General features: G+C 44.6%; 1 protein-coding gene across 3 annotated transcripts in view; it reads left to right on the top strand.

Moving 5' to 3' along the window:
• The window catches only part of Ano6 (anoctamin 6), a 170,254-nt gene that overhangs the window by 64,782 nt on the left and 86,302 nt on the right, over positions 1-19,170 (top strand). For all 3 annotated transcript variants that reach the window (XM_050128712.1, XM_050128706.1, XM_050128721.1), the window contains one exon: positions 4,929-5,011. In XM_050128712.1, coding sequence (XP_049984669.1) covers positions 4,929-5,011 — 83 coding nt within the window. The remainder of the gene's footprint in view (positions 1-4,928; positions 5,012-19,170) is intronic.

Raw genomic sequence — 19,170 nt, 5'->3', positions numbered from 1 at the left:
ATGACTCAGAGGTTAAGAGCACTGACTGTTCTTCTAAAGGTCCTGAATTCAATTCCCAGCAACCCCATGGTGGCTCACAACCATCTGTAATAAGATCTGGTGCCCTCTTCTGGCCTGCAGGAATACATGCAGGCAGGTGCTGTATACATAATCAATAAGTAAATCTTAGAAAATAAAATTAAATTAAAAATATTTTTAAAAAAAGGTTTACGGTTTTGGAATCAGACTGATTGACAGTCCAATTGTTTAGCTTTTAGTTGTTGACTTGAGGTGATGACAACCCTAAATTATTATTGATCATCTGAGGGAATAATGACAGAAATAGGAATAAATAGACCAGACTTTTGGAAATGCCAGACACAGATTAGTATGCCCAGGAATTTTGCAGTTTCATTTTTTTTCATATTGAGTTTTTAATATGCAAAGTTAATTTATATTTACATAGTATTCAATTAAAAATTACTATTTTTAAAGTATGGGTATTTGGTGTGCATGCGTGTACCATGTTTGTCCTTGATTCCCCTGGGAGGCCAAAATGGGGTGCTGGGTCCCCTTGAACTGGAGTCACAGATGTTGTGAGTGCAGGGAATTGAACCCAGGTCCTCTGGAAGGTCAACAGGTGCTTTTAATGTCATCTTCCCAAATCCTCATTGTTTTTCCAGCATGCTTTTGAGCTGTCACTTCTATCTTTGCATGGGCCTTTGACATCACCAGGGAAATGGCTATGGCCAGCTTGGGATAAATACGCTGATAATAATTGGCACTCGGCAGTTGGCGTTAGGACTTGAGCCCTGCCAGGGTCCGTAGTCCAGGCCCTTTGCACTTGGCCCTGCCATTCTTATTTCTTAATTTATTTTCCCCCAGCACCTAGTCCTACCGTTCTTACTCTTTTTTTTTTTTTTTTTGTTCCAGCCCTGGGTGTTGAACTTGGGGCCTTGCAGATGCTAGGCAAGAGCTTTGCACTAGAGCCCCAGCCCCAGCTCAGACCTGGCATTCCCTGCTCTCTCGTCTATCCGCTGTGGTTTTGATTATTTCAGTGGTAAGCAGTCACCTTCATAAACAGGTCAGGGAGAGCCAGCTCCTGCCCCTGCCTGTGCTGTGTGTTAGACATAGCATCTTCTCATTCTCATCACGTTTGTTTCAGAGCCCCGCTTATCGGCCACTTTAGCTTTCGTCCGTGGGTTTCCTGAGTGTGTTTTCTGTTAGGTAATAGGTTGTCCAAGCTATAAGATTATAGATAATGACTTTTTATTTGCTGCTGTGTATCACAATCTCAATCGCTGTTTTAGTACAGGCTGTATCATAGTCGGGGTAGTAAATTCAGGTCATTCCTTTTCTGATTGGTACACTAGGAACCACATGACTGCCTCCTTGGCGGAGGCTGCCGGTGTCCTGTTATTAAACCATTGATATGGCTAAGCCTCTACGTAGTTTTATTGGGCTCTTGGTTTTATAGTGCTGAATAAGTTAGAATTAGGTCTACCTTCAAACTTTATTGCCCAAACTGCATTGATAAAGTTTTTAAAATATGCTCACTTTCATGTATAACAATTGTTAGGTGATTGGTTTACTATTAGATTTATCAAAAGTGGATATGTTATAGACTTCTTTTGGCCTAAATATTCAGTGATTTGAATTTTACTCGTAGTAATACAGTTGATACTAGTTTTCATTTTTAGATTATTTTATGTATGTGAGTGTTTTGCCTGCCTGTATATGTACCACATGCATGCCTGGTACTTTTGGAGTTCGGAAGTGGGCATCAGATCCTCTGGGACTAGACTTACAGAGAGCTGTGAGTCACCACATTGGAGCTGAGAATTGAGTCTGCGTCCTCTGCGAGAGCAGCCAGTGTTCCTAACATCCCAAAAGCTACTAAATAAAATTACTTTCTAAAAAGTTAGTATGTTTGTTTGTTTTGTGAGTATCATCCCCCCATTATTTTTAATAAGAAATTCTCAGTTTTTCACCATAATTTTTTAAAACTATTTTTGCCAAGAAATGATTTTTTTTTCCCATTTGCCTTAGATGATCAGAAATGAGAGTCCCAAAGACTTCCTGGACCCCTGTCTAGAGGAAGATTAGTTATGTATTAGCCTCCTGTATCATCTCCCTCTCCCGCTGTGTTAAGTGCTGGCAGAAACGTGGTTTTGTCTTGTTGCTCACGTGGTGTTTCAGCAAAGCCATTTTTGTTTTTATTTACTCAAATTCCCTTTCTCTTCTGTGTTGACATTAACGGTGGCCACGTTTGTTCTCATTGTGGGGTAACTAGAACCAAGCAGTGCTACACTTTCACACGTCTGTTCCTCTGCATCCTTGCCTGTGACCTAGTGGGACACCGGGGCCCTAGATCTTGTTTCTTCTCTCACTCGGCAAATTGAATACCCTCTTAAGTGTCCCTTTGCAGAGGAGGAAACGAGGAACCGAGGGGAATGCCACTGACCCTTTTACCTCCGATACGTAATTGATGAATTGCACATCTTATCCTGCAGGAATTTAGATAAGATGTCACATGAAGTCACGCCATCAGATTTATAGTGGCTGTGTAAAAATACGCACAAGTATGATGTTTCATTAACTTTATGGAGCAGTATATTATAAACACCCCACTTGTATCATCTTCACTATCTCTACAGCTAATGTTGTAGAAAGGTTAGGTCTTCCCAGCTGTACTCTATCCACGGAGAGCTTGTCATAGCCTGGTGTGTAGACAGTCACACTTTAAGACAGTGGTTCTCAACCTTCCTAATGCTGTGACCCTTTAATACAGTTCCTTAGGTGTGGTGACCCCCCCATAACAGTATTTTCATTACTACTTTAAACTCATTTGGCTGCTGTTATGAACTGTAATGTAAATATCTGATATGCAAGACGTCTGGTGTGTGACCCCTGTGAAAGGGCTGTCTGACCCCCAAAGGGGTCGCGACCCACGGGTTGAAAACACTGCTTGAGGCACTTATGAAGCACTTATGAAGGTGGTCTGCAGAAATCTAATTATTTTGGCCAACTATTGTTCGGCTGGTGGAATAATCGGCTGCAGACGTAGCTGGCTGTGTGGAAATTGCAGGCCTCCCGGGTTAGTCAGAGGGTTAGTCACTTTGGTTGTCACCCTTGCAAGATGCCCTTCAGGCCTCCCTTCGCCTCTGTTTCCCATTTTTCTCTGGCTCTTAAACAAGGGGTCTTTGGACGGGCTCTTCAGAAGAGGTGGCTCCTACTTGTGCTGTCTCATCTGCTGCCTTTTCTTTTCAGGCCATAGGGGCTGCTACCATGTGGGTTAAGTGTATAAACGGAGGTCTTTGGTGTGAAGCTAAAATGCAGTTCTGATATTGGGAATTTTTTATAAACAGATGAGTTGTCTTAACTTATGCTGATAATTTGGAATTGTGAACAATCTTTGGGATCTCATGAATCTCCCTATGCAAGTTGAGCTGTTATTTTTTTTTAAGGGCCCTGAAAAAGGGGATTTTTTTAAACAGGTTTATTTATTTATTATGTATACAACATTCCTTCCATGTGTGCTTGCAGGCCAGAAGAGGGCACCAGATCTCATTACAGATGGCTGTGAGCCACCATGTGGTTGTTGGGAATTGAACTCAGGACCTTTGGAAGAGCAGGCAATGCTCTTAACCACTGAGCCATCTCTCCAGCCCCTGAAAAGAGGATTTTTTTTCATCATTAGGAACCACCTATTTCGCAAAACCTGTTTGTGTATTCAAGACGTCGGGTGTGTAGTCACTTATAAAACTCTACCTCAAATAAAATTAAAGCCCAGTCTAGCTGTTCTGTGTGGACCATTGAAGGACGCTGCTGCTGATAGTTCCGTGCCCCCCCCCGCCCCCGCCCCTTTACGTCTTTAACCTCGTCTTCTTTCACGTCAGTGGCTTGCTGAAGAGATGTGGGCCTGGTGATCAATGAGAGAAGCTATATAAACCTCCTTAAACAGTTGATGATCTTCCAATGTTCTTAACTATTATTTCATCCCTCTTTAAATTAAGGATCTTTTATTTTTACAAAGTCAACAATATATGGCATTTTAGTAATTCCTAGTATAATCCTAAACTTTGTTGTTATTTGAAATTTCCTATTTTTTTTTAATGTGCCCTCCTGCTGACCAACCTCTAGCACCCAACACTTCCTTCATTAAGTCTTTTACGTCTGGCTTCTTTAGAGCTCTTTGATCTAGAAGCACACGGTGCGGTGTGTATGATTGGTCTGCTTCCTCAAGGTCCTTGATGCTGGACCAGCACCTTTATTTGTGACAGGGTGTTGATGACAACCCAGGGATAGACATGACGGAATGACCTGCTTCCCTGACTTGGCTCCTTACCTCACCTAACACTGTGGTCACCTAATACAGTGGCCACCAGTCACTTGTGGCTGCTGACCTTTTGAGTTGTGGCTCATATGTATTTGTAATTCATCCCAGATCCCCAAGGCGTAGTCCCAGAAAAAATAAACTGATAATTTTTTAATATGGATTATATATTCAAATGTTAATGGATTTTATGGGTTAAATGATATTATTGTAATTAATACTTGTTACTAGTTAAAAGTACCTACTGGAAAATTTTATTTGGCTCCCATTAAATATCTGTCAGATGCTGCTTCTCGATATATTTTCAAATAGAAAACGACCGTCCTCGTTTGACTCATCAGTTCCCTGAGAGGTTAGCGGGATAATGAGTTTCGTAGCTGCACTCAACATTTAATTGCTGTGTAGAGGCTGGTAATTTTCCGTGATAGACGCAGCCTAGAGCATTTGGAGACCTAGCCACATGGATGACAGAGTGGCGGCAGCTCTCAGTCGTGGGCAGTGAGACTATCTCTCCTGGAAGTGGGCCTCAGATGCTGAGTGCCCTCCCTCCTGCTGCTGTGTGGATCCAGGCAAGTCCACGCTTTGCTTACTTTATTTACTCCTTTATTTTCAGTGCTGGAAAACTTCGACCAGACCATCGTCTGTTCCACATTCGGCCCTCTGGAGAATCAGCAGGATTTCCGAACTCCAGAGTTTGTAAGTACTTCGCCTTAAATGTCGTCTGTTCTGAGAGAGATTCTCTTTGAATAATTAATCCTGTTCTTGACGGGTTCGGTCCGGCACAGGGCCCTGCTGTGACTGTTCAGTCTTTGGAGGCTCTGAGGAGCAGGTAAATGGGACCTGCGCGTCCGGCATCCTCAGCTTTGGGTTTGATTTCACACTGCCTACGCCCCTGCTGACAGGAACTCAGTCTGTAGTGAAAGAGGGAAATGTTCCCAAAATTTCCTGTTTCGGTCTCTGGTTCTGTGGCTGTCAGGTTCTGCTCTCTGTAACCGTGGAAATCAGTCTTGACACAGACAATGCTCTGGCCAGTGCTGTTATTCACCATGGAGGGGCCTGTTCCTCATTTCCTTCAGGAACCTTCAGTAATACAGCCTGGTAGGAAGGACTAGGAATATTTTATTGGTTGTTTCTACCAAGAGGGAAACTAATGTTGCCACTCAGTTAGACATTGAAGATTAGCCATGGCTCCTACCCTCAAGGAATTAAAAATCGTGTTAGATGCCACTGTGATTGTATTAGTGCCTTGTTTAAAGAAAATTAAGCATGTCGGAAGCCTTGCAGAATGTCTTTGGAAGCAGATTTTATATTAGGCTCCTACAGTGCTTGACTCTCTGACTCACGCCAGAGAAATGGGAAAGGAAAGGAAAGCATAGTGGCCTTCACCCAGATTCGCCCATATTCGCCGAGATACACCCAGATTCACCTAGGTTTACTCAGATTCACCCAGATTTACTCAGATTCACCCAGATTTTTTGTTGATGTAAATAACTTGTCTACCATTTCCTTCTGCAATGCAAGCGTGTGTGTGTATGTGTGTGCCTGAATGTGTGTCCGTGAATTTGTGTGTCTGTGTGTATGAGAGAGACTCCTTGTGTGTGTGTGTATGTATCTCTCAGTATGTGTGTCTATGTGTGTGTGAGAGAGAGATACTTTGTGTGCGTGTGTATGTCAGTATGTGTGTCTGTGTGTGCCTGAGTGTGTCTGTGTGAATCTGTGTGTTTGTTTGTGTGTGTGTGTATGAGAGAGAGACTCTGTGTGTGCGTTTGTGTGAGTATGTCAGTATGTGTCTCTGTGTGTGTGCCTGAGTGTGTGTCTGTGTGAATCTGTGTGTCTGTGTGAGAAAGGCTCCCTGTGTGTGTTTGTGTGTGTTGTGTCTGTGTGTGCGCGCCTGAGTGTGTGTCTGTGTAACTCTCTGTGTGTATGTGTGTGAGATAGAGACTGACTCTGTGTGTGTGCCTGAGTGTGTGTGTGAGTCTGTGTGTGTGTAAGAGAGAGAGAGAGACTGACTGTGTGTGTGAGAGAGAGAGAGAGAGAGACTGTGTGTGTGTTTGTATCTGTGTGTGAGAGAGAGACAGAGACTGACTGTGTGTGTTTGTGTGTGTGTGTGTGCGCATGCGTGCATCTGTTGGAGAGTTTATTTGCAAAGTGTGATATACCTCCACCGCTCCAGTAGTTGGCAATGTGACTGCATCATGGATTCTGTGCATTTCCCGCCTCTCACTCTTTGTGGATTGCCCTCTAGATTGAGCTGTAGTATAGGAACCAGGCAGTGCTGAGGACGGACAAGGGATGTACATAGAAACTGGACCCACAGAGCCATTTCATTTCAGAGTGGGCTCCTGTGATGTCCTTGCAGATGGCCCGCTGTGGAAAGCCCTTGGCTGTAACACAGAGACCCAGCATCCAGTGACTCCCTGATACAGCCAGTGTGAGTGTCAGCGAAGGGGAGCTTCCTGCTCTCCACTAGTTCTGAGTCTCCAAGGCCGCAGTGGTGTGGTGCAAGCGCAGACGCCATTGATACAGACTCAGGGAGCTGCTCATCTTGTACCCCGCTGAACTGCTTCTGAGGCCTTATCAAACATCATAACTAACGTAGCAAGAGTTGCACACAACAAGGTGTTGGTGTACCCGGCAAACATACAGATGTCACACCTGTTCTCTGCATGAAAATGAAAGTTTTCTCAGCTGTAGGTGGAGACCTCTTGTTTCGGGGCAGCCTGAACATGAGTAGTAACACAGGAACTATATTAATTGCAGCCCTGTTTGGCCAATAGCTTAGGCTTATTTCTAGCTAACTTTTACATTTTAAATGAATTCATTTCTATTAATCTGTGAATCACCATGAGTTTGTGGCCTACCAGTAAGGTTCTGGCTGGTAGCTGGCGCCTTTCTCCTTTAGTAGCTACTTGGTGTCTCTCTGATGTACTTTTTCTGTTGATTTCCTGCCTGGCTTTACTCTACTAAACCACTGGCCAAAACGGCTTCCTTCACAACCAATGGTAATGAAGCAAATTCATAGCATGCAGAGCGGAAGCCCACTCAGCAGGATGTCAAGGTGCTGGTACTTGACCCGCCTCAGCGACATCTGTGTGGGTATTGCATAGGGCAGGTAAACTGTCCGTCACTTTCCATCACTAGCACTCGTTTCTTGACTTCCACATTTTCATTTTTAAAGTTAGACGACTTGCTAGTCAAAGATCAAATGACTGCAAGCGGAATCTGGGCTTGTTTCAACTGTGGTTCTGAGGACGTAGAAGCCAGACGGAGAACCTTCACTTTAGTATTTTTACTATTAGACAATATGTATGATTGTCCTGTATGTGTACTCGACAGCGCATCTCTGTGTTCCTGTGTGCTTTGGCCAACTTGACCAAACCAAGATGCACCTGCAGAGAGAAATCTCCACCAATGCATCACATCCATCATTTTCATAATTGCCAAGTGATGAAGGAAGGCCACAGTTTCCTGTGGACAGGGACCTCCCTGGGCAGGTGGGCATGAGTTGTAGAAGAATGATAGCTGAGCAAGCCAGTCGGTTGGTCTCTGCTTCAGTTCCTGCCTGAAGTGGCCTGTCCTGACCTCCCTCAGTGATGACCTGTTACCTGAAAGTGTGATAGGGAATAGACACTTTGTTTCCCAGGTCACTTTTGATCAGTATTTATCACAGCAACAGAGAGCCTGCTTACTGTCTTTCTCTAATGTACGTTCTTACCATCCAGGAAGGAATTACTTTTTAAAACATATTTCTTAAATGTATTCTTTGAGCATTGCATATATGTGTGTGTATCAAATATTCTCTCTATATATGTGTGAGTATATATATATATTTTTATATACACATTTCTCTTTATATATATATATACACATTTCTCTTTATATATATACCTATATATGTATACACACATATATACATGACTATATATGTATATGTACGTATATATATATAATGTATTTGATCATATCCACCCTCTGCTTCCCTCTCCAACTTCTCCCTGACTTACCACCACCCCTTCTAACTTCATTTCCTCTTATGCTTAACCTCCAGAGTAGCTCCTCCGCTGGCGTGGGGCTTCGGGAAGCAGTTTTTCATGTTCCCATGCCTTCCCAGTTTGTGATGCTCATGACACACAAGTTGTTATGACACTCATAAATAGTTGCTTGTGTTTTCTTCCCCGCACCATTGTGCCTGATAGTAAACATACATTACCATATGCCGTCTCCATGGTAAACAAGCAAGCTGTAGAGGGAGGTCCCGTGAGAATAGGACACTCCAGGGAACCATGTGTTATACTTAAGAGAGGCCCTGGATGTAGGCAGGGGAGCGTAGCATTGAGGAAGACAGAACTCTGCTCTTATAGGCAGGTGAGCCAGACTGATGCCAGGAAATCAGGTGAGTTATTGCAAACCAGATCTTTAAATTGGGGCCAATGTTGACTTGGAATATCAGAGGATCTAACTGCAAAGCAAAGTTGCAAACCCTGCGGGAAAACTAAAAGAAGTTGGAAAAGTGAGTTTTCTATTTTCCCCCCCGATCTGGCATTTTGGCTGTTCAGTTGCAGCTTGCTGAACTGAGGAAACCACGGAGTATGTTTACTCAGCCTTATTCTCAAATAGTTGAGATTTCAGGCGGATCAAGGGCTGGTGGTTTTTATGTAACAGTGTTTTTGTCTAGTTTGTTCAACAGGGAGAAGGATAAAATGCTTTTCAGTGTGCTTCCTTCATGGAGATCTGTTTTAGAGCAGAGTTAGTTGACTAGGCTGGCTCACTGGTATTAGAAGGAATGACACAGCTCCTGTCATTCTATGGGGTTCTCAGGCTGCAGCACAGACTTTGTAAATCCTGAGGAGATTGGCATCAGCTGCCTATGGCCTGGAGCCAGCAGCCGCTCACCCGCTCTCCGCTCTTCCTCCCTGCAGCCTCTGCTTCGCAGCCGCACTCTCTCCCACACACAGGCTCTCATTCTTGCTGCCTCTTGCTCCCTTTGTAGACTGAAGCCATCGAGTTAGCCAGAGTGCTAAAGTGTTAACAGGGAGGGAAGAGATATAGACACAGGGGCATGTGTTCTTGTTATCTCTGACTTGTGGGAAACTAGAGATGTTGCCGTGTACCCCTGTGGGGTGAGGCAGATGTGTGTGGGAGGGAGTCATGAAAAGGTTATGGCTAAATACTGGTTTACAGAGAAACTCGGTGATCTTGTATGGTGGGAAACCACTTTAGTCCTGGTGAGGGTGGCTTAGATACCGTGAATATAGTTATCTTTTTATTATGATTATTTTTTACACACTGCTAGCTTTAAAAAAAAAAACTTGTTGTTATTGTTACTGGGAGGGACACATGCCGTGGCATTCGTGTGGAGAGCGAAGGCCATCTTTGTGGAGTCAGTCCTTTCCCTTCACCTCTACATCTGGATCTAGGGATTGAACTCAGGTGGCCAGGCTTTCTTTCATATCAGGCAGCAAGTAACTCTACCCACTGAGCCACCGTGCTCCATCTGGAGATCCTCCGTGCTGTTTTATTTTTCTCACTATTTCCTGTTCTTGACTATGAATGGGGTCCGATTCAGCACTTTACAGTTTCTAAGGAGGTTCGTTCCCCATCTTGAGACGTGGTGGCTGTCAGTTGAGGGTAAAGGTGAAAGTAGACTCGGGGGGTTATGATTCTGGGGAAGGGAATGGTGAAGGGGAGGCTGGAAACTGAGTGCCGGAGCCTCAGCTCATCCTGAAGAGTTCAGACTTAGAACTGGAGGGTGGGTTCAGTGAGATGGGTCAGTGGGTGAGGGGCACTGGCCTCCAAGCCAGCTAGCCTGCGTGCAAGCTCCCAAAATCCAGGTGGAGGAAGGAGAGGACTGACTCTCACAGGTTGTCCTCTGACTTAAACACACACTATGTACACGCATGCACAAATGCACAAGCATCCCCCCTACACAAAATAAATAAATGTAAAAACGAACAAACCCAGAGGCTATAAACATAGACCCCAGAGCTAGAACTTAGGATCAATTCCATCTTGATGGCAATGGAACAGAGAAATATCCTCCTGCTAGGTAGGATGTCCCGGAATCCCAGACTCCATTTCCAGTCCCACACCTGGTTAAGAGCTCTAAGTGGTAAATTCAAAAGCTAGTGAGTATGACCAGCCCCACAGACTTCATTTCATCCCAAGTCCCAAGGAGTTGGACATTAGGGTCAGTAGTGGGTAGAGGCGATCGTTATATTTGTTTCTAGAAACACTTAACTATTGACAATGACCCAGGAACTCACAGTGGTCTGACAGTCTGAACACACACTGTTGAGAGATGGGGTGTGAAGGACTTAGATGTAGCACCCCTGAATCTGCTCATAGCCGTGATTAACATGGAATTGTGGAGACAAAAGGCTAAGGGACTGTTCTGTCGCCCCCCCAACCCCACTGTTGCTGCCCACCTGCCTTTGCTGAACTTGAACATTTGTCCACAACTCTCCTGGCTTCTTAGAGGCAGGAATAGTTTTTACCACTTCCAATCTCATGTTAACTGATATTTTTTCATTGTTTAGCATCTACCAAATTTGGAGTAAATAATAAAATTTAGACTGGTCAAAGAATATTAGGATTGCAGAAGGCTAAACTGGAAAGATTAGAAGCCGTGGGATATTGTAACTGAAGGAGAAAATAGACCCAGAAAGATGAGTGGATACGTGGGGAGATTAGGAGGCGTGACCTTGCTGGAGGAGGTGTGTCATTGAGTGTGGTTTCAAAAGCCCGGGCTAACTCTTGAGGTTCACTCTCTCTCTGCCTAGTCTCCATGTCTCAATATGCCAGTTCTCATGCCTGCCTGCCTGCCTGCTACCATGCTTCCCTCCCCACCATGTTGGTTAGGGACTCTACTGCCTTCTGGAATAATAACCCCAAATTAAATGCTTTCTTTTGTAAGTTGCCTCGGTTTTATGATCTCTTAGCATAGCAATAGAAAAGTAACTAAGATACTGTTTTCTAAAAATTAAGGTTAACCACCTGAAATTCTAATTTAATCATCTTCAACCTGTTGAAAATACATGAAAACCCGAAGGAAAGATTCTAAGTATTAATTTCTTCCACAAATATTTATTTGGCATTTATTTTAGGTACTATACTGAATATACATAAAAGAATATCCCTGTTTTTTTAAGCGTTAACACTTTGCTAAAAGAGACAAAGTAAATAATATACATAACAATATATAAATTATGTATATATAATATAAATAATATACATATCAAATGAGTAATCACTAGAGAAAATTAATAGGGATTGTGTGTGTGTGTGTGTGTGTGTGTGTGTAAGAGAGAGAGAGAGTTTTGGCAATGGGTGTGTGTGATAGTTGTAAATACAGTCTTAGAGTGTATCTCCCTGAGAAGTGAAAAGGTTGGAATGCTCGAGAGAGAACTGGGGAAAAGTGCTTAGTGAAGTATTGGATGCTTGTAACCCAGGGGTCATGTGTTGGTTTTCAGGATCCCTCAGCTAAGCAACTTGCAAAGAGAAAGAGGAAAGGCTTTCTCTGGCTAACAGTTCCAGCTCATAGCTGACTAGCAGAATTGCTTTGGGCCTGTGGTGAGGAAGGAAGAGTTTCACGATGGAGCAGAACCTTTCATTTCATGGCCTGTAAGCAAAGAAAGTGAAGATGGGGCGCGAATCCACAACTGCCTTAAGGATACATGCTTAAGGACCTCACAGGCCCCATCTCCTAAAGGATCTGCCCCCCAGGTGTGCTTCCTCTGAACTAAACTTTCAACACCTGGACCTTTGGGGGCTCCCGAGATACAAAATACAGCAGAGGAGTAAAGATGGAGTCTGGTTAGAAAACCAGAAGACGGACTCAAATGGGGTAAAGTTGTCAATTGTAGGACATTGAAAGGAGCCGTGTGTGTGTGTGTGTGTGTGTGTGTGTGTGTGTGTGTGTGCGCGTGTGTGTGTGTGCGTGTGTGTGTGTATGCATGTGCATGTGCGTGTGTGCATGTGCACGTGTCCAAGTGCGTGTGCGCATGTGTGTACGTCCCTAAGAATTAAGTCAGGTGTAATGTTTTAGAGACATAACAGCGAGCTAAGTTTTGAGTTGCTAATGAACGTCAGGCTCTGACTCAGGGATCAGTATATGGCTGCATCTTCTGGAGCGCTACAAGCTGCAACCTGGAAGCTGCACAAGTCGTGAGCTGACTCTGTTGTCGCAAGGGTTCTACTTGCTTACAGTTCCTTCTTCCAGCTGCAGCACTACTGGCACTATGGGCTGTGTTTCTTGGTTTGGTGGTCAGGGTGTGTGTCCTCGGTATTGTAGGATGTTGTCTTATCAGCCCTGTTTTCTACTCACTGGATGACAGTAAAACCCTCTACCCTGAGGGAGGGGTAACTCTCAGATACTGCCATATGTACCAGGGGGCAAAGTTGCTCTTCCTGAGGACCACCGAGTTCCAGGAGCGCTAAAGGAACATCCTCAGATTGGTTTCTGGGAGTACTGGGAATTTGCCTGTAATATAGCATTGAATGGATTGTGGGCTGAACTAGCAGGTGGAAAATAGAAAATGCTGGCCTCTCTTTCAAGGAAGTGTGGCAGTGAGGTGTGGACAGTGAGACAGACACACAGAGAGGACAGGAATAAATGGATGGAGAAACCTAGGGAGGATCCTTTTCAGAGGAGCAGGGATGCTCAGAAGAAGGGCATGCACAGGGGGAGGAATCAGCCTGGCATGGGAGGAGCCACATCGACTCAGGACCTGGACCAGAAAACTCATGCAGGGTTTTAGGAGTCAAAAAGGGAGGCTGAGAGATTTCCCAGCTAACAACTGCTGCCAGCTACTGAGAGTGAAGAAGGCACAGGGCCGGAGCAGCTGTAGAGAGGGAGAGAGCTGGAAAAGGTTCTGGGATTTCTTGGCAGCAGAGAGATCAGAGTGGAACTGGCGATCCCGTCTGTGCCACCATAGTGTCCCTCAGACATGGAGAGAATTCTGCCAGAGAGTGTGAAGATGGTTAGGTGTCACTGGCAGGAGGAACTGTCATGTGACTTTAGAGAAGGCCTGAGAAGGAAGAAGGGAGCCTAGTGGTTAGGAACAGACCAGGGGCCTCTGGCCTCTTTATGACAGCAGAAGAATGTGGTGCTGGCCCAAAAGGGAAGGGACCTTTCTGAGGGTGTCCTTACTGGCTGTGGCAGTTGGAGCACGGGAGAAACAAGAGCAGCCATGCTACTGAGGAGCCGCTGGGTGCTGGCACTGTCGGAGCTGAACTGGGAGCTGGGTATCCTTGTGTGATGGAGGGCCAGTGTGAATATGGCAGGATTTTCAGGAGCAGCAGTGGGGAAGTAGATGATCCATTCTGGGGGCTCTCGTCGATGATCCATTCTGGGGGCTGTCAAGTAGATGGTCCATTTTGGGGGCTCTCGTAGATGATCCATTCTGGGGGCTCTCAAGTAGATGGTCTATTCTGGGGGCCCTCGAGGTACATTCTACTCCCATGGTCCTATCAGGAATTTCCTCCTGAGGTAATGACTAGTCGGGACTCACGTGAAAAAGTCAGTTTTGTCCCCCCTGGTATAAGAGAATCTATCAGAATTTTGTTTGCAGATTTTGTTTCCCACGGGTGGATCTTGGTTTTGTTTCAACGCTGGGCGTGAAGTCTATTTGTAAGATCAGTATTTGGGAAGCTAAAGCCGGAAGATTGTTACATAGTGAATCTTCCAGGCTAGCTGTCTCCCCTAAAAGCCAAACAACAAAAAATTCAAATCAAAATGGTTTCTATTATTTCTCCCCCCACCTCCCAGCTCCGCTCCTTTGATTATTTCTGAGGCAGCTGGATATCAGAGCTATTGAAAAGTATTTTACTGTGGGTCCAAGATCTTTCTGGCTAATCTCCCAAATCAACTAAAGTTCCACACTCTGCCTCCAGTTCTAAGATGGTCAGGATAAGTTCCTGTGGGAGTGATGCGGTCCCATCCCCTCAAGCATTCCCTCACTCAGATGCACGCTGCTTTCCCGTATAAACAGACACACGGGATGGCTTTGTCCTGTGTCTTCCGCACTGGCCTTTCCAACTGGGAATAGAGAAGGACCTCAGTGCCCCCAATCCCGAGCACACAAACAAAGAAATTTAATATTTGACTTGGCAGAAGGACTCTCACAAGAAGACTGAAATCAGACAAATGAGCCAGGAAGAATTGCTCATTTGGGCCATTTTGCTGTGTTTAGCATTCATGAGGTGTTTCAACATCGCAAGCTTGCTGTACTTTCAGAGGGGCGTAAGGAGAGTGGGGGTGATGAACTAGGTACTGTATTTGAATATGAAAGAATACTTATTCACTCCGTATGACTGATCCGGAAGATGAATTTATGAATTATTAGGATTGAGAAGGATAAGCATAAGTAGGCAGATATGTGAATGTGCCATTCAGAAATTTCTGTCTGAGTCACTTCTGTGGAATACAGAGGTCTTTTCCCTGAGAACTGGTGGTCGTTAAACCATCGGACCAGCCGGGCTAGACCCGCTGGAGCCAATTTAACTCAAAATGCTAGCAAATCCCATTCTGTACACCCTGGAGCATTCTAATCATTAAATCGTTAATTTTAAACTGTTAAAATAGCCTGTCCTGATGGCACAAGGCCGCAGACCCAGCCTCTTGGGAGCCGAGCCAGGTGGTTTGCAAGTTCAAGGCTACCCTGGGTAACGTGAGAGTCTGTCTCTAAAGAAAAGGTGTGAGAATCTGGCCCAGAGGTAGTGACTGCCTAGCTTTCCCATCCTGGTTCCATCCCCAGCACCACATTCTCCACAGCTCCGCAGTAGATATAAATAAAGTGCAAGGTCAAATCAACAAATGCATAGTGCATGGACAATATTGATGATCTGGCTGATTGCTTTTGGAGTTGTGATAGACAATGAAGCAGCAGCAATGGGCCCTCAGGAAGGAAGCCAGTTTCAGGTAGGAGGTGACAGAGCAAACATATTGTCAATCTTCTACCAATGAAAATGGACTTAGTTGAAGTAGCTTAGCCCTACTGAGCATCCACAGGTGTCCAGGCTGCTCCAGAATGGTTTTTGGAGAAGGGCACCCATAATCTCTGTTTGGGGATTAGGAGATGGGAAGATGGGGAGTTCTAAGCCCTGGCAAGATTGCCCCAGACCACAGTCTCAGAGAGGAGTCAGATTGCTCCAGATAGGTTCAACCTTTCCGGCTGGTGTTACATGTCTGCCAGGGTATCCAAAGGCTGGGACACTGGCTTGTGGAGCCACATTGAGTAGTCTTGAGGTAGTGTGAGGTAATATCTGTGGTAGAGATACCAGAAGACTAAAGTGACAAATGGGACATTTAAAAAAAGTGTCTGTGGGTGTGGGGCGGGGGCATTGATTTATGGAAGATATTGAGTAGAGACCAAACTGATGAATGAGTATGTCGGAACAGGATTGTTTGTCTCCGCGAATGGTACAGAAGGTCTTTAAGGAGATTGTTTATGGATGCTAGGAAGAGGTCACTGGGAACTAGCATGAGGCAGATCATTTCATCTTACTTTTCGAATGACGTCATCAGACAGGTGGAGTAGGCCAAAGCAACACTGTGTTTATGTGCTTTGGTCTTAGTTTGGAAATGTGTGTGTTGTGGGGGCAGTCCTTTAAATACCAAATGAAGAAATATGATCCTCAAGATTGCACTTACCAGGCCATTGATCTTTGGAAGAAGGTGGGATAATGGATGAAAATCAATTTACAGAGGAGACCAATCAATGTGGAGCAAGCTCCTGCCCCCCATTCATAAATCCCAGCTGCATAAGTAAAGAGCACAAGCTTAGAAGCAGAAGGCGGGTGACGCAGAACCGCGGGGCCCTGGGCTAATTAATCGCAGTGTGCATTGAGCATGTCAGGAAGTCGATGGGAATTCAGGCTGCGTCCACACCTGCCCACAGAGAAGACGGGCTTGGTTCTGCTCGGGACTGGGGAAGCCGCCTCCCTTTCTGAGTGCTCCCCTTGGGAAGAGAACATGTGAGAGGTAGTTCCTGGTAACTGCGCAGGAAGCTGATGTTGTCGGGCAGGAGCAATTTGGTCGATGAAGATACAAAGTAGAGGGCATTTTTTTTCTTTTCCTTCTTTCCTTTTCGTTTTTTCAAATAAAAGATAAAGACAATCCATTTTAAAAGATATCTTTAAAAAATTTAAATTATGTATGTGTGCATATATACATACACACATATATGTATATTTTCATATGCATGCAGGTACCCACGGAGGCCAGATATGTGGCATCCCCTTGAGCTAGAGTCACAGGCAATCATGATTTGCCCATTGTGGGTGCTGGGAACTGAACTGAGGTCCTCTGGGGGGGGCAGTAAGTACTCCTGAACTCTAAAGAGACCCCTCTCTAGCCCTGTAGAGTCTGGTTTTAAGGACCATGAATGGAAGGCAAGGATAGCTGATAGACTGTATCCCAGCAGGAAGGCTTCTGTCCGTGAAAACACCCAACACCCTAGCAGTCTGATGCAGGCAGAGGAACATGCCCAGATGAGGGTAATGAGCACGTGAGTTAGGATGTGTCCGTGGGCGGGAAGTCAGGCCATGGGTGGGGATGTGCAGGATACAAAGAGTAGCTGTGGCTGCAAACAGCCGTCCCCTCTGGCTCAGTGTATCTCATCGATGCCTCTGATTTATTTGATTTTTTATTTTCTCTACACTCAACCTATACCATCAACCTCAGAATTGTGATTGATTAAAATTCTTTGCTCCTCATAACTGTTCATTCCACCTGGTCTTATTCCTTCATTTTCAGAAATCTGGACTGTAAATGCCCTATGAAACTCACCTCACAAACTATCACATTGGGCATTCAGCGAGCTTTCTGTTCTACGGGGGGATGTCAAAATTAATTTTAAAAAACATGGTGAGGAAGGAGGAAGCCCTGGGCATACTGAATGGTTATGAGGCCTGTATTTACTGTGGATCTCATCTGGCTAGAAGGCGTCTGGAAGCACAGCACAGGAATGGCCAGTAAAGCTAAGAGTCCGCTGGCCAGCAGCCTGACCGTGCCCTGACCTGCAGCATGGATGTGGAGGCACGATAAAATGTAAAGAGAAAACAAGGGATGCAGTGGGAATGTGGACACAATAAGAATTTACAAGATGCCTAGGAAATTAAAGAGGGGAGACCAGGACTAGTGGGATTGGCACCGTGTCTGCCCCTTTTGTATATATTGCACTTCTCAAGAGCTTTTAATTTCTGAAACTTCTAGTTAACTCTAGTTTTCTGCTATTTCATCAAATAGAGATAAAAGGTGCATCTTTATTATAAGTCTTAAATTCTTTTTTAACGTTTATTGTGTGTGTGTGTACGTGTACGCATATGCGTATGTGGTCCACATGCATCTTGGTGTGCATGTATACTCTGCCGTATACTCTGAGCTATCTTGCTGGCCCTGTTAAAAATCTTATGCATTCCTTAAGTCAGTCTCTGGTAAGAAACTATAGATGCATTTTTACCTAGAAATACCAAATTTCTTCTTCAAAGGAAAAATGCATTTATAGTGCCTCACAAGTCACCTTTTGAGATGTAGATTAATGTGACCTGACAGAATGTAATTACTACCAGACGGCATCTTCATTAGTAATAACGAGCAAACCAGATCTGGAGAGCTCGGTTCTATTAACACAAATCAGAATATATCAGGTCTGTCCCTGAGTTGTTGCCGGGGTAAAATTTGACCTCAGTTAAATGCCCTAAAACAAAACCAGACCATCCGATTTAACAGGCAATTCCACAGGGATTTGTGTTACTGTGTGTCACTATTGTCACGGTGTCACTGTGTTTCACTGTGTGTTACTATGTGTCACTGTGTGTTACTATGCTCCCTGCTTCACTGTGTTACTGTGTGTCACTGTGTGTCACTGTGTGTTACTATGCTCCCTACAGCTTCAAGTGCCTTTTGTTGCTGGTTTATAGACAGGATCCTACTTTTAGCCCAGGCTGGCCTTGAACCGTTTAATCCTCCTGCCTCAGTCTTCTGCATGCTGGAACCACAGGCATGCCCCACTGTCCCCTGAAACTTTTTGTGCACATTTCATGTAAATACATGGTGTATGAAGTAAGAATGAAGAAGATGAGTGCAATGAGGGACTTTCGAGGTCTTAAAAACATTTTTGCATCCTGATAGGAAGTGTTCTTTTTGCTGAAGAGAGACACTGCTCCAAAAGCCCCACAAGGAAGTGGAGCCTGAGACGGAACTGGGCCACCGGAAGCCTGTGTCCCTCCGTAGCTCTGCCCCCGGCTCTTGTAGGCAACTTCCTTTTTGCTTTAGGACTTCCATGTCCTTATACATAAAAAGTAGGACCGTCAATGGTAGATTTCTTCGCCAGCTGTGGTGCAGTGGTTGCACAAGGATTGAGAGGCATTTGAACAATATGGGGAACATTCATAAAGTAGCCTTGGCTAGTTGTCCTGGGTCCTTGGCACACTGCAGGGCCAAGCACTGAGGTGGCCATAGTGGACATTCCTCAGCCAGCCGTGGCACTTTCCTATAAAGTGCTGTGACGTGGTGGGTATCAGAAGTTGGCTCTGTTCTCAGAAGACAAGGCTTTTAAAGCATGGGTAACGAATATCCCCGAGAAAGTACAGTTATCAGTTCTTACATACTGACCAAATTATCAGTGGGTTGGGAATTAATTATACCCAGCACTACTATAAAATGCCAAGAGCACAATCGGTCAATAAATATATCGAGCCCTTTCTAAAACTCACTAATAGAATTTTTAATAAATTAGAAATAAGACCTATTTAAATTATTCAGTTTTGAATAAACCGCCATCAACGTCACTAAATTTTCTAGTAAAAATTTATTCATCTAGTCATTCAATATTTATTAACCCGTGTGCTCAGCC

This window comes from Alexandromys fortis, unplaced genomic scaffold (assembly GCF_014885135.2).
Source record: "Alexandromys fortis isolate MF-2015 unplaced genomic scaffold, M_Fortis_MF-2015_v1.1 scaffold_28, whole genome shotgun sequence".
NCBI classification, from domain to species: Eukaryota; Metazoa; Chordata; class Mammalia; order Rodentia; family Cricetidae; genus Alexandromys; species Alexandromys fortis.
This window is presented reverse-complemented; position numbering and strand designations above follow the sequence as displayed.